The sequence below is a fragment of the Denticeps clupeoides genome, chromosome 12, assembly GCF_900700375.1.
Source record: "Denticeps clupeoides chromosome 12, fDenClu1.1, whole genome shotgun sequence".
In the NCBI taxonomy this organism is placed as follows: domain Eukaryota; kingdom Metazoa; phylum Chordata; class Actinopteri; order Clupeiformes; family Denticipitidae; genus Denticeps; species Denticeps clupeoides.
In genome coordinates this window covers 10,907,117-10,923,024 of record NC_041718.1, presented here as the reverse complement: position 1 = coordinate 10,923,024, position 15,908 = coordinate 10,907,117, and the positions used below count along the sequence as shown (strand labels likewise).

Below are 15,908 nucleotides of genomic sequence, written 5' to 3'. Positions count from 1 at the left end.
AGGTTCAAACATATATATATATATGAATCTCCCAGAAATCGCACAAATTCTACATATTTGTTTACGTAAATACGGATCACAAAACAGAGCATTCTTTAGTCATAATTGCAGCTATCTGCACACTCGGGTCTTATTATTAAGAATAAGTGTAAATATATGTAACCCATTCCAATAATCATGTGTATTCAGTTCTTGTATTTACAAAATTAATTTAGATCCAATATATGCTACTTTCCACGTAATGCAAGCCAAACAGATATCCAAATTTTGTAGATCTACAACTAAAAATGAAAGCCAATGGCTGATATACTAGTATAATTATTTAGACTGCATTTATTTGTATTCAAGTGCACCCACAGGCAACAGATTCTACAACATAATAATGTCATTAGTATGCACATTATTCTAGAATAGTGTTAAGCCCTTCAAATAATTTATGCCCTAATAAGTTGTCCTACCAGGATATATCTACCATATATGATGCATGTTTTAACAATTTAAAGTGAAGAAAACCCCCACTGGTAAAAAGAAAAGGAATTAAGACAGTCACAAATCAGTTGATTTCTTTTTTTTTTTTTAATGTCAAAGTTTAACAACTTTGTGCATTTAAGGCTGGTGCAAAAGCTCACAAAAGCACAGGGGAATAACAATTTTATATACCTCATGCAGATTTATCAACTACTTGTAAAATTTCCATTAAAATCTACAATTTACAAAAAATATTAAATCACAAAAAGTTGAAAACTACAATATGGCCTCCCCTATCAAATCCCAATAAATATGTATTCATGTTCAAATGTGATTCAGCAATGCAATGTATGCCCTCAGAAAGTTTACACTAAAGCTACAAAGTTGACTAATTATGCCCAATAATTATGGAATGTACTTTTAAGATATGAGAATATAAGCACCATAAACCCAACTCAGGCACTTCTTTCTGGTCCAAAAGGCAAAAAAACAGATCTTCCCAAATCTGAAACAGGAAGCTTCTGGAAAATGCTGGTGTTACAAAGATACTCACTTTTTCCAAAACGACTCAACACAAGAAACATGGGTAAAACCATACACTGTAAATGATGGTACAAAGGCTTGAATAAAAGGCACATGTGCTAACTGCACTGAACCTGGAGCAACCATCTCTTCAGAGCAACTGAGGCTCCAGCCCTGTTTTCTTCCACATCTCAATTTTTCACAAGCGTAAGGGTGGAATCGGTTTGGAGACATCACGGAAGAAACGATGGAGGAGTGCATTTTTGGCAGAAATTCTCTTGCTTGGGTCATAAATCAGCATTTGCTTTGGTAAAAAAAAAAAAGCACACACACACACACAAGAGTGTCAATTCACCAATTAACAATAAAACCACAACTACACACAAAACAACTCACCCCAAGTAATTCCCTTCCATCCTCATCCAAAGGAGGCACCACTTTAGAGAGGTCCTGTCGTGCCCACTTGGGAAACGAAGGCTTATAGTCTGGCATGGAGGTCACTCCAGGCCATACTGACTCGTCCGGAGTACCCAAGGTTCGAAATATTCGGAACAGTTGATCAATCTCTGAATCACCTGGAAACAGTGCTCTCCTGGTAATCTGAAAAAATAGGTAGATGTGATGTCCAATAGTAGGAAACTGTGAGAAACTAGCAAAAGAAGGTTATCATGATGACATATGCAGCATACCATTTCTGCAAAAATGCAGCCCAGACTCCAGATGTCAACTGCTGTAGAGTAGTATTTACAGCCCAAGAGGATCTCAGGAGCTCTGTACCACAGAGTAACAACCTAGAAAGAATATGTTTCACCAGATTTTCATCTGCATATTTCAATACCCATTTTATTTGGGCCACATTCCTCACAATACAGAATAATTTCAAATGAAGTGCCAGGACTGTGTTTACACTGTGCATTATTGGAAATTAATTGTGAACTTGAAAGTAAAAAGCAAACCAGCATTTTCTTGTAACCCATACTTCATGATTAGCGGTCACATGTGACAGCACAGCACTAGTTATAGTAGTAGTACAGTAGTAGCCTAGTGGGTAACACACTTGCCAATGAACCAGGTTCAAATCCCACTTACTACCATTGTGTCCCTGAGCAAGACACTTAACCCTAAGTTGCTACAGGGGGGGACTGTCCCTGTAACTACTGATTGTAAGTTGCTCTGGATGCTGTAAATGTAATGCACTCAGAGCACACACAGTAAAACCCACCCCCCGAGGGATCACGAAAGGCACCTGGGGAGCAGTGTGCGCGGACGGTACTTTGCACAGTGGCACCTTGGCAGTTCTGAATTCTAACCGCCAATCTTCTGATTTAAAGATGGGTACACACCTCATGTGTATAGGTGCGGACCGGCACACCAAAGGCCCTGGCCAGTCCAAAGTCGGCCAGTTTAATTTCCCCTTGTGCATTGATGAGCAGGTTTTGTGGTTTCAGGTCACGATGCAGCACTCGGTGGGAGTGACAAAAGGCTAGTCCCTGTAGCAACTGGAACAGGTAACTCTGGACAGAAACAATCATCCTTACTTGGCCATTAAATTCAGATTGTGTGATTCACATGAGTTCACAATAAGTAAACTGAATGAAAGAAACATCCAATTAACCACATAATAACAGACACATACATAACACATAGATGAGAATCAAATACAAACCTTGACGAGTGGGAGGGATAGGCCTGTGACTGAGGAGGAGTCCATGAACTTTTTAAGGTCCTGGTGGAGAAACTCAAACACTAGGTAGAGCTTATTTTCAGTGTGAATAACATCTCGCAGCCTGGAAAGTCACAACACATTCTTGCATGAACATCTAAATAGCAGTTTAGGAGTTCAAATGCACTCATCAGTACACAGTATGTATCTGGGCCACAAAAACTGATGGCCAAGCAAATTAAAATTTTCCTGATGAGGAGCGAAGGGTCCAAACAGGCTTAAATAAAAGCATGAACAAAGCAAGGCAAAATGGCGATGGGTCATACTTGACTATGTTGGTGTGATTAAGCTCCTTCAGTAGTGAGATTTCACGGATGGCAGTGCTGGGAACTCCTTCAGTTTCTCTGCAAAAGAACACGACAAAAAGTCAGACAACTTTCAGCACGCAACTGAGTAATATTAGGGCTTTTAACACATCTAGGTGACAATTTAAGTAACAACCGGAAAAATCGAAGCAAACCAGCTAACGTTTATTAAAGATATTTGTCCGTTGTTGAATTTATTTAGACAGTTGATATTAGGATTCCACGCATGAGCCCACATCACATTGAGACTGCGCAAAAGTTAAAACTAGTGAACAGTGACTAAAAAACCGTGACAGTCGAGGTTTAGGGTCAGTCACACAAAAAGCTAGCCGGCTAATACCGGCTGTCCAGACACCGCAGGCACCGGCTAGCAGGAGCTACTGACGTGTGTTGTTATTTGGGCTACTTAGCCAGCAAGCTAACCGTCAGCCAGCCGGCTGTCAGGGCGCCGCGACTTACGTGTCTAGTCTGATTTTCTTGAGGGCAACGGTCTCCCCCGTGGCCTTGTTCTTTGCCTTGTACACCACGCCATACGTGCCCTCCCCGATCTTTTCCACTTTCTGAAAGGACTCCATGTCAAGGATCGAGGTAAAGCTCGCCCGTCCCCCCACTTTTTTCCCGGGCCAGCACCCCTTCCGTCGACTGCTTAACCCGCAAAAAAAAACAACAAAAGAAGCCCGAAATTACAGTAAAGTTGATGCCTTAAACGTGTCCCGCCACGGGCAGGTTCGAGCGGGAACGCATGAGGGCTGCACCACTCGACGCGGAACGAAGCGAGTTCACGGACTCCATTTCACGCTCCCGCAACCGAAACAAAAGTAAACGAGCGCGCCGGTTCCCGCGCTTTGCAAACCACGCCCACACGTGGGGCTACGCAGGCGAGCACGCCCACCGTGGAAATTCTGCTCTCCTATTGGATGAAATTGTAGAGCCCGTCTTACGGCTCTCTCAGTCTTAGTCGGACTCACGAAGGCGCTTGACGCGTCGGCTCTCGAAGAGAAAAGTTGTTTTTTTATGTAATGAATTGCCATTGTATTCGCATCCAAAACTATGTATGCGTATTTGATTTGTTCCCTGAATAAACACTAAGGCATTCGTAACTTATAATTAGGCTGAATTCTCCTTTGTTATTATGTTCTGTGATGTAAACTTTATTTGGTATAAGCTGTGTGTTAAATGTGTTAAAATATGACTGACCATCCGTGTATGCCAAAGGTTGCCAGAGAGATCACACGCATATCTGTGTTCATTAAGTTCACATTCCATTCATCTCTGGGCCACCCTGGGTCACCCCACCCTTCCCAAAGAAGTCTCAAAGAAACATTTGACTAAAGAAATTAATTTAACAAATGTTATCTAACACTATAGTGCATTAATCCGCACATGCTCTTGGCTGGAATCTGGAAAGTGTTGAGACAGAAAATAAGAGATTAAATTATTAAATCATGTTGTTAAGTAAAGGGTAATCAGAATGTGCCGGATAATAAAAAAATCTCTGAACCTTGATGTAGGTTATGCGCCTCAAAATTCGGGAGAGTAATGAATACAGTGTAATTCTCCAGTATAGACCATGCAGCATGCACTGCTCGAGTGTGGAATTGTTGGCGGCTGTGTGGGGATTTATTTGGTCAGCTGTAAACACCACCACTAGCACATGAGGGGGTCACATGCAAACCCACTTTTCAAACCTCTGCAGCTTAATCCAACAGTGGAGCCTACTCTTCCTTGTTCTGCTCACCATTTTCTGCAACCTGATCTATTTTTTCCAGTCATGCTCCGACTCCAGCACGCACCGGATCATACCATGACCATATCATCTAGTGATCCATAGAAACTTGCGCTAAATCAGTTACAAGACATATGACATTCATATGATGTTCTAAGGATGTTATATGTCACATTATGATAAAATATTGTACATTTGACAAAAGACCATATCATCTCTGTTTCATATTGAGGTCTCCAAAGAGTCTAATCAAAAAGTTAATCATGTGTCAATGATAAGTATTTGCTTAAACAGCACAAATATAAATATATATATAGCTATTATAATATTTACAACTTAAAAAATCATAATGCTCTAATTCCACACTATTACACAGTGCAACCCAATGAATAATAACTGATTTACAAGTGACAAAACATTCTGATAGGTTAAGCAGTCCTGTTACATCAGGAAATGGATTCAGATTAGCTGTTCTTTAAACTAACACAATTTGCTCCATCAGTGATAGTCATAGTAATAAATTCACTTCCAAAATCCTGTCTATCAATCTTTTAATGATAGAATATGTTGACACAGCGATAATGAGAAATATTCACGTTTTTACATAAATAGACATGTTGTCAGGGTGTTATTAGCCTTGTGAATAAGACACTCACCTATGAACCAGAAGACCCAGGTTCAAACCCCACTTACTACCATTGTGTCCCTGAGCAAGACACTTAACTCTGAGTTGCTCAAGGGGGGGACTGTCCCTGTAACTACTGATTGTAATTTATTCTGGATAAGGGTGTCTGATAAATGCCTTGTCGCGGCTGTCGTTGGTCACCGGACAACCAGAGGGCGCATAGGCAACCCCAACCTCCGTGCCCCGTACAATGTCATTACCCAATGTCGACTGCACCTCCAACTCCATGTCAATCACCGCTACGACAACAAAGCAACTGTGGCCTATGTAATCTCCCGCCTCATCAGTCATGCCCTGGACTGGGCCATTCCCCTGCTTGAACACCAAGATCCTGTCTGCGAGACCATCAACGCATTCATGGATGAGCAGGAGACTGGGGAGACTGGAGGCTGGCCAGCATCTTTTTCACCTCATGGCACTAAAACAGGGGAACCAGAGGGTTGCCTATTATGCCATTGAGTTCTGTACGATCACATTCGATAGTCCGGTGGTGTTTTACCAAGGCCTTTGTGAGGGGATCAAGGATAAGATGGTAAACCGTGAACAGCATCACCAGCCTGGCAATGTCCATCAACCACCGGCTGTCCAAGCAACAACACAAATGGTGCCAGCACCCACTGGTGAGACTCTCTCAGCAGTTCCGGCCAATGAAGACCCGGCTGCCGCCACCATTGGAAACCCAAGGCCCAGCACGAGATAGCCTCTGTCAGGTTAGGCCATTCCGCATTGCCCATGTTCTCTGTCAAGCCATGCCCATCAAGCCACACCCCTCAACCAAGCCACTCTCCCATGCCAAGCTGAGCCCCCAGGACCAAGCCACAGACCCAGGACAAAGCCAACCCCCAAGCCGAGCCCCCAGACAACTGCACACCCAACGGGAACCCCACGCTGCTGCTGGGTGTCCCCACCTGTTATGGCAACCTCATGGCTGTCTTTGACAAAGAAAGAGCCACTGAACTTGTCAAGTTGAATAGGAGCTCCTTCCACGTGACCCAAACCATGTTCTCATGTTCTCAGGGGGACACCATGGACCCAGCCAAGACCACCACAGTCACTGTCTGGCCAACCCCATCCACCAGTTGCAACAGTTTCTGGGGTTTGCCAATTTCTACCACCGCTTTATCTGCAGCTACAGTCAGGTGGCTTAACACCAAGGCAGATACCCTCTCCCATTTACACACAAGAAACATCAGCTAAGTCACCCCGGACACATCATTACTGCCACCCATATCCTGGCCCCTGTACTCTGGCCCTTTCTCCAAGAGGTCGTCGCTGAGCAGCCCCCCAAACCACTTCCTCCGGACACACCACCTGATTGAACCGTTGTTTGTCCATGAGTGCTGGATGAACAAAATGCAAGAATTGATATGATGCATCTTCTGGTGAACAGGGACGTGACTGACTACGTGGCAGCCTGTCACATCTGCACCACCAACAAGGCCTTAAGACATTCTGTTGCGACATTCTGCCGTGTCCACACCTCCTATGGTCCCACGTCTCCTTAGACTTTAGCACCGGCCTGACCATGGTGCTGGTGGACCACTTCATCAAGGCGGCTCGGTTCCTTGCCCCACCGGGTTACCCACAGCCTCTGAAACCGCCACCCACATCATCTATGAGGTTATCTGGCACCGCAGGCCACTTGTCAACCTCCTGTCGGATCGAGGTCTCTAATTCATCACTCGGTTGTCAGCCTAACCTATGGTATGTTGGTGTAAATCTAGCACCAATATGTTTCATTTTATACAGAATATTACTCTTGCAATTGCTCTAGGGTTGCATGATGAGAAAATAGTCACACAGTATATCAGTGGGTGTCAGTGGGTCTGCATACAGACGTGGTACGTGACTTGGGGTAAAAAAGAGGAGAAAGAATGCTGGAGAATGTCCAGAGCAAAGAGATAACTATGGACACTGTTAGTAAAAATTTCAAAGGCCATCATTGATTCAGCACTCCACACACTTGTCTTGTGATGCCCTGCACACAGCTCCGAGGCATTTTGTAGGAAGTCAGAGCCCACGTCACCCCACGAGCATGACTTTATACCTCTGTGTCCACATACCTTATTGTTCACAATCATTCCCTTCATGTAGTTATGCTAGCATTTTACTGTACTCCACAACCCACAATAAATCATAGGGAATGGTTCCGCTAGTACATAAAATATATTTTATTTTTATTTCTATGCTACTTTAAACACTTGAGAGGATACATTATTCCTTGATCTCTGGAAACAATGTGTTATAATGGCCTGGCTATGGAAAGTTAGTGTAGAACACTCCAATTCATTAATGTCTGTCCTTCCTCATCCTTCATCACACCTGGACTTCTGATTACTGGCCACTCCTCTCACTAACTAGATTCAGCCATTGCACCTATCCCTGCATAAAATGTATATACAAATGCATATGTGTTTCTTTCTCCTCACATGAATATTCGATTACACAATTAATATGCAGCACTGCATAAAACATCATGGTTTTCTAGCCAAGACAGTGAATGCTCTTTAATCTGAGCAGTAAACACAAGCAAACATTTTTTCCAGATACTTAGTTTAATTGTGCTGCAATTATCATTGTATGCCATAATGTCATGGATGAATCGCACTAAACAACCCAGGGTATTTAAGTGCTGACCAGAGGAGGATGGGTTCCTCTGAAGCGAGATAATCAAGCCAAAATAATTTTGCATCCTGATAAATGAGACACAATGTTTTATTTATTCAGGGACAGGGACTGTTAATATTGAATTACTGTTAATGATCACAAAGCATTTTACTTTACAATGCTGCAAGTTTCTCCTTCACTACTCTAAGTGCACTATAGTGGGAAGTATTGTACTACCCCTAATTTGTAACAAATCTACCTGAAAGTTGTAAATCTTTGTAAATGCCATTAGATGGGAATCCAGACAATTCCTGAGGGCAGGATGATTGCTGTGCAGGAAGGCTTGTGATGTCAGAGTCAAGAGGCATGCTTAAGGAGATGCAGATTTCCAGTCACATTTAAAAAGCACTCTGCCCAAATAATAACCCTCAGAGTGGAACTGGACAGAGAAGAGGGTGGAAAAGTAAGAACCACACATACCATGAGGACAGTTCTGGTGACTTTGGTGTTTCTTTTAACACTGGCAGCAACAAGTAAGTCATCATTTTAATGATCATTAATATGATTATGCAGAATTAAAAATATAATAGAATTATTGCAAGACATTTTTTTAATGAGCTTTGAAATATTGTGACAAATAAATATCCAAGCATGCTGTTTTGTCCATATTGACACTGCATTTTCATAATTCCTTTGTGTCTATTGATTTTACGTCATTGTATATTTGCAGTTTTAGTTTTCTGTCAGGTGGTGGAAACGACAGGAACATTTCTAAAAAATCAATAAAATAGAAGAAATTGCTTTGCCAAACATACAATATTAAGACAAAACAATTGTAAATATATTTCCTTTTTTCTGGAATCAAGTATTTTGCTGGTTATATTCATCTTTAGTTTCTCTGAATAATATACGAGTTTCCATGAATGAAAAAAAAAGATGTATTTATTTCCTGATTCACAGCATTCCCCTTGTACACTCATAGTGAATGTGCCATAAATTGTTATCTTTATGAAATTGGGCCCATCCAATTAAATTCTGTTTTTTGACTATAGATTTATCTTCCTCAGATATAATCAGGCCGTAGTTAAATATTTGTATAGCCTGAGCAAGAACAAGACAGAAACCCCCTAGTTAAGACATGCCTCATTACTCCCATTGGGATTACAGTTGCATGTGCTCAGATGAGAGTCACATGAAAGGGATTGGGGCGGATTGTGAGCCGTGTGACTCTCAAAGCCAAAAACCTCCCCCCAATCTCCCAACCCTGCTTCCCCATCCACATAGATATACATTACCTTCTTGTTTAGTATATGACCCTTGAGTGAAAGCCTGTGAAATATTTGCTCTGATTCACTACTGATCTGGCCCCCTAGACTCCTAAGACCTTTTGTAGCATTAAAACATTGCACATGGCCCTGGAAACCTGGTATGGTGACCTTCTGAGAAACTTTTACCCGTACTCATACTCCAGTGCCCACAAAGCTAAAACAACATCAAAGAATTTAATGCTGTACTGAATACACACAAACAAATGCAAAAGTCCATGAATTGTAGTAGTACCTCTGTTTCTCAAAGATGTCTAGATTAAAGTCTTAGCATTTATATATATATATATAATTTATTTATTTATTTTTTCCAGAAAGTTTTTTTTTTAGGGTAGGATAGTGTGAATCAGATAAAGTATTAATCTAGACAATTCAGATTGAATTAATTTTCATTTAGTCATTTTCATTTCTTTTTCCAGATGGTGCTCTTAGAGATTCAAAGACCCGTTTCGCTCGATACCGATCATGGAATTCACGAATGTATCCTGTGTGGAGAGACGGTGACCCCAGATACAGAACCTGCTGGAAAGGTTCACTTTCAAAAATCCAGGGCTACAGCATGGGCAATGTTCTGCAAGACATCATTCATTGGTTTTAATTAAACTTTGTCTTTTTAGGTGGAGAGGTGACATTTGACCTAAGAAATGATGCGCCCACTCTAACTGGAGCAAAGGCAACTTTCAACATTGATGTAAAATTCCCTGTAAACCAGACTGTGCTTCCTGATGGACAAGTAGTGTGGGCCAGAAATTGCACCATTAATGGTTTGGTGTTTCATTTATTTTCATCTTTACTGACCAGATCATCCATCTCTGAGCGCCCATAGTGACTTTGCTACTTTTACAGGAACCCAGTATCGTGAAGGACAGCCAGTGTTCCCAGGACGCAGCAGCGCGGATGAGTGGACTGGCGTCTTTCCAGATGGAACACCTTACACAAGCAGATCAGAGAAGAAGCCAAACTATATCTTTGTGTGGAAGGCATGGGGTAAGGACCCAGTGTTTCTTCATTTTAATTCTTTTGAAATTGTAACATTATTGATCTCATGGTCTGAAAGTTGAGTCATGGCAACTGGACTTTCTTTCTTTAATGTAGAGACATTTCATTCTGCATCCACAGAACTTTGTCAATCTGATGACAAAGCAGATTGACAAAGTTCTGCTTCAGACTCAACTTTCAGACAAATTCACATGGATGACTGAGAATCTTCACAGACCTATTGAACTCAAAGATAATGGTTACATAATACTTTCTAATATGTGTTTATGTCTTAGGCTTAAATTGTTTTCTTCTGGATGTTTTATCAACATAATGTTGTAATATCTTACGCAATATTTATTAAACAAATGGTTTAAGGTAGAGCATCTGTATGTGTTCTTCATCATTAAGTGTAATTGAGTGCAAAAGCAATTTTATAATCTCTGCTCCAATAGGGTCACGTATAAACCTGATTTCCCTGCGTTTCAGGCCGCTATTGGCAGGTAGCAGATGGTCCCTCTTCTTCTCTGACCATTGGCACAGATAACATCCCTCTAGGCTCTTACAACATGGAGGTGGTCATCTATCACTCTCGGAGCAAAGACAGATTTGTCCCCCTTGGCTATGCCTCCACCCGGTTTTCTGTCATAGGTGGGATTTTTTTTAAATTCCTGTGCATATAATAGGTCTTTTATGTCAATGTAATTGGCCATAAATGGTGAATTGATCCATTACCTCATCTTGTATATTTTTGGTCTCTCTGCAGATCAAATTCCCTTTCAGGTGACACTATCCCAAGTCAATGACATCAATCAGGGAGACCAAAATTTCATCCAGAACCGGGCTGTCGCTTTCAGTGTAACCCTCCATGATCCAAGTCAATATCTGAGCAGCTCAGATGTCACCTTCACCTGGGACTTTGGTGACAACAGTGGGACACTCATATCTCGGGATCCAACTGTCACCCACACGTATCTCTCTTCTGGGTCCTTCAGACCCCAGGTCGTCCTCATGGCTGCCATCCCTAATGAATGTGAAGTCAACCCAACCCTGGGAGGGGCCACTATCGAACCCTCAATTCCAGTGGAGGAAGACACCACAGGTCAGAAATAAATCTGATGTCTTCTGGTTAAGTACATAACTCCACATTCATAATGTTCATTCATAATGTTGATGCCTTCAGTGAGAATCCACCAAAGTAAATGGTCATGAAAATAAAGAAAACACATTGAATGAGAAGGTGTCCAAACTTTTAGCCTGTACTGTACATGTGTCTTTCCACTTCCCAAATAATTAATTCCCAAATATTTTAATTTACATTTATCTTTACAGATGCCCCGGCTGAAGATCCCTCCATAGCACCAGTAGATGTGGCCACTGCAGGGGCTGTGGCCACGGTTGACCCCGCTGCACCTATAGCCACAGTGGCTGCAGACATTGCCCTTGCAGTGCCTGCATCTGCAGCAGCCCCTGCTGACGGCACTGGTTTAGCTGTGGATGTACCAGCAGCAGAGGTAGAAGAGGGAGCCGATGCAGTGGCGACAGAGGATGGAACTGCTGCTGCAGATCTGGATGCAGGTGCTGCAGCAGAAGCTGCCACTGTTGCTGCTGCTGCTGAAGACCAGGCGCTCGTGGTGGCAGAGCCCACCGTTGTTGTAGCGGCAGAAGAGGCCGCTGTGGTTCAAGATGCTACAGAAGTTGCTGCTGCTGTGGACGCAGAAACCGCTGCTGAAGACCAAGCGCTCGTGGTGGCAGAGCCCACCGTTGTTGTAGCGGCAGAAGAGGCCGCTGTGGTTCAAGATGCTACAGAAGTTGTTGCTGCTGTGGACGCAGAAACCGCTGCTGAAGACCAAGCGCTCGTGGTGGCAGAGCCCACCGTTGTTGTAGCGGCAGAAGAGGCCGCTGTGGTTCAAGATGCTACAGAAGTTGTTGCTGCTGTGGACGCAGAAACCGCTGCTGAAGACCAAGCGCTCGTGGTGGCAGAGCCCACCGTTGTTGTAGCGGCAGAAGAGGCCGCTGTGGTTCAAGATGCTACAGAAGTTGTTGCTGCTGTGGACGCAGAAACCGCTGTTATCGTGGCAGATGAAGCAACCCTCGAGCTGGCAGCCACTAATCTCCCAGAAACCCCTGCTGCAGAGGATGCTGGTGTGGCGGAACCTGCAGAACCTACAGAGGTGGCAACAGCAGCGGTGACAGAGGTCACAGCGGCGGTGCCCATGGAAGCAGAAATCATTGAAACAGTCAACGAAGTGGCAGCAGTTGCCAATGAGGCCGTTGCAGGTGAGTCGTTTTGGCAATGATAAAGTAGCAATAAATATGTAGCAATAAATATTTTTGAATGAGCTTGATTCACTTTTGGTTCATAGTGTCAGTGGCTCCCACTGTGGCATCAGAAGCTGTCGTGAATGAGGTGGACGCAGGCCCCGAGGCAGCTGAAGTTGCTCTGGTGATAGCAAAGAGGCAGGCTCCCGAGGCGGCGGCCAACAGCGACTGCACCATCTACCGCTACGGTTCCTTCTCCACCAACTTAGACATCATTCGTAAGCAATATTTTGTTTTTGCAGATGTCCTACACACCTTATCAATTTTATGATGTTCAAGTGGTGGAAAATGTATTTTCCTGTCGGCTCTGCAGAGGGTATTGAGAGTGTGGAGATCGTGCAGGTCAACAATGTGGTAACGTTGACCACAGAGGTGGAGCAAAATGCTGTGGATCTTACAGTCACTTGCCAGGGGAGGTAAGAAATAGCATCCTGGAGATGTGTCACCACATTCAAATATTCTGTTTAAATGTTTTTACATTATTAAACTGCTATTTTATATTCAAGGTAAATAATAATTTTGATCTAAGATGCTTCAAAGTATTTTAAATAAATGTTAATTCATTGTGTGACAGCATATTAAATTATATATTTTTTTCATTCTTTATTGTTTATGCCACTATAGACTGTAGTTTCCACTCAAACACAAGTCTTTCAGCATGTCGCATACCCACCTATTGCTCTTATACCCCCTATAATTTCAAATGCCTTTCTTCCTTCCGTGTTTGCAGCCTGCCTAGTGAAGTGTGCACTGTGGTCTCCGATGCAGACTGCACCACGCCTGTGCAGACAGTGTGCAATGCTGTGACTCCTAGTCCTGAGTGCCAGATGGTTCTGAGGCAGTTTTTCAACGACTCTGGAGTATTCTGCATCAATGTCTCCCTTAGCAATGATGTCAGCTTTGCTGTTACGAGTGCCAGAGTCAGCGTTGCAGTAGGTGTGTATCAAAAGTGTGAAGGAAACAACAGTCAACGGTAACAAAGAAAGCAGGGCTGGATGTTTAAATTTATGTCAGCAGAGCTTTTAAACTGTGACTGACCTGTTTGTGTACCTGCAGGCTCAGAATCATCCACAGGGGGCACTGTGGCAGCAGTGTTGGGAGTTCTGGTGCTTGCCTGTGTAGCAGGGATGATCGCCCTGGCTTATAAGTAAGTGCTATATTGTGCTATTCTTTATGTTGATGATACAGTCCTTACTATTAGCATATTCTGATTAATTAATAGATTTAAGGCATATGTTAAAATCCAGTTATGTGGTCTTGCTTTCTTGCAAATGTAATAATAGGGGTCAGAATTACACAGTGGCTTTTGGGGGGAGTCCTTTTTTATGACTTCTCAAGTAACATGCACATGAAATGATATTGCTAAATAACTGCAGGCAGTTAATACAGTTCAATACCCACTCAGTGATGAGTTCTAGGGGCTGCATAAACTGGGGCAGTGGTGGCTAGCGGTTAAGGAAGCAGCCCTGAAATCAGATGGTTGAATCCCAATCCGCCAAGGTGCCACTGAGGTGCCACTGAGCAAAGCACCGTCCCACACTGCTCCCCAGGTGCCTGTCATGGCTGGGTTAAGTGCAGAGGACAAATTTCACTGTGTGCACCGTGTGCTGTGCTGCTGTGTATCACAAGTGACAATCACTTCACTAAATCTAAAAATTGGTGCAGAACCATTTTGTATGGGTGCCATAGCAGAAACAGACAATGAACTGCATTAAATAGTAGAGATTTTCAGAAAATTAAGTGTAATAAGCACATTGAACTGGCATAGGTTTTCTATTTGGTTCTTATTTCAGTAAAAGTAATGTAGGTCAAATAAAACCTGAGTTGCAACACAGCTAGGCCCTCTAAATGCAATCATGATTATAACATAAATTTGAAAAATTAAATGAAAAGTTCCTGAATGCGTAACATGGGTTTTTTTTGTGTAGGCGATTTAAGCACTACCAGCCACTCGTAGAAGATTCAAGCAGCGACTCTGGCACTTCAGGAAGAACCTCGGTGCCTTTGCTTCTCTGGAACCTACTTAGCCGACAGTCTGTTGGAGAAAGTCGTCCTCTTCTCCAGGGAAGAGTGGTTTAGACAAGAGCACATGCATACCCAGAGGCACACACACACTCCTTAACACACAGCCAACCCAGCCCACATTTCCACACCAAAGTATATACACATCTACATAAATAAATCATGCCCTCTGCAATTTATTACTAAATAACTGAAGCACACGCCCACAGCTGTGCTCATCCCTGTGTATGCACTGGTGGAAAATAAAATAAACCTGAATAAAATGTATGCATTTTCTAACAAAAAAGAAAAAGGTTACTAGCAGACAACTAGCAGTCTGAATAAAAAATGCCTTAGCCTGGCATTGAGGAGTATGCAGTATACAATATATAATATATGACTTGAGCTCATAATGTATATTTTTATTGAACAACCTCATGAAAGTTTACAGAAACGTGCAGCTTTTTCGAATGACAACCTTTCATTTTCTGCCTCATTTCACGCTCTCCTAACAGTGAAACTAAACCCTTTTCTGAATGTCTGAGGCTAAGCTTACCATCAGATTGCTTACACTAGATGATACATGAGTATGAAAATGACATCTAACCTTTGTCTAACATATTTCTTTGAACCAGAAAAGCGCTGAAGCGCTCTTTAGTCTTACTGCAGAATAAAATCTTTTGTTCTTAACTTGTCTTCTTCTATATTTACATTCCAAAATGCTGATATTTTCATGGTACTCATTGGCAAGATGAGATGAGAGGCATGATTTAATATCTCTACTAGTTTAAATGTTATTAAATTGTTGCTCAGTGGCTCATTAATCTGCATATAGTTAATGCAGAAAGATAGTAACCAAACGAAGCTTGTGAGACTATGAATATTTGCATGTGTTCCACTGGGACATTGGTGGCCTAGCAGTTATGGAAGCGGGCCCGAAATCAGAAGGTTGCCGGTTCGAATTTAAAACTGGCAAGGTGCCACTAAGGTCCCACTGAGTAAAGCACCATCTCCACACACTGCTCCACACTTTCATGGCTGCCCATGGATTTCGTTGTGTGTACCGTGTGCTGTGCTGCAGTGTTTCACAATGACATTCACTTCACTTTCACTGTATAAAAATGTAGAGTTTATCAGAGGTCCAGAGGATCAAGCCGTCGTTGGTGGTAATGAGAGAGTAAATCAGTGATCCACTCCCTCACAGTTCAGACTCCCCCAGAACCCAGACTGTTGCATGCATTAACCT

The 15,908-nt window shown here is 42.6% G+C and overlaps 2 protein-coding genes across 2 annotated transcripts; one reads left to right on the top strand and one right to left on the bottom strand.

Annotated features, from left to right (window-relative positions):
• Positions 1-553: 553 nt before the first annotated feature.
• On the bottom strand, positions 554-3,857 carry cdk2 (cyclin dependent kinase 2). The gene is made up of 7 exons (XM_028997797.1): positions 3,478-3,857; positions 2,980-3,057; positions 2,657-2,777; positions 2,334-2,504; positions 1,680-1,781; positions 1,387-1,590; positions 554-1,294 (listed from the first exon to the last, which is right to left on the bottom strand). Exons 1-7 carry the CDS (start codon positions 3,591-3,593, stop codon positions 1,190-1,192), a joined length of 897 nt encoding a protein of 298 aa, XP_028853630.1. The 5' UTR covers positions 3,594-3,857; the 3' UTR covers positions 554-1,189.
• A 4,564-nt stretch (positions 3,858-8,421) lies between these two features.
• pmela (premelanosome protein a) lies at positions 8,422-14,950 on the top strand. The gene is made up of 12 exons (XM_028998463.1): positions 8,422-8,569; positions 9,781-9,891; positions 9,979-10,125; positions 10,208-10,348; positions 10,829-10,990; positions 11,106-11,441; positions 11,672-12,619; positions 12,706-12,879; positions 12,975-13,077; positions 13,392-13,597; positions 13,718-13,808; positions 14,590-14,950. The coding sequence occupies exons 1-12, from the start codon at positions 8,518-8,520 to the stop codon at positions 14,738-14,740; spliced, it is 2,622 nt and encodes an 873-aa protein (XP_028854296.1). The 5' UTR covers positions 8,422-8,517; the 3' UTR covers positions 14,741-14,950.
• Positions 14,951-15,908: the final 958 nt, after the last annotated feature.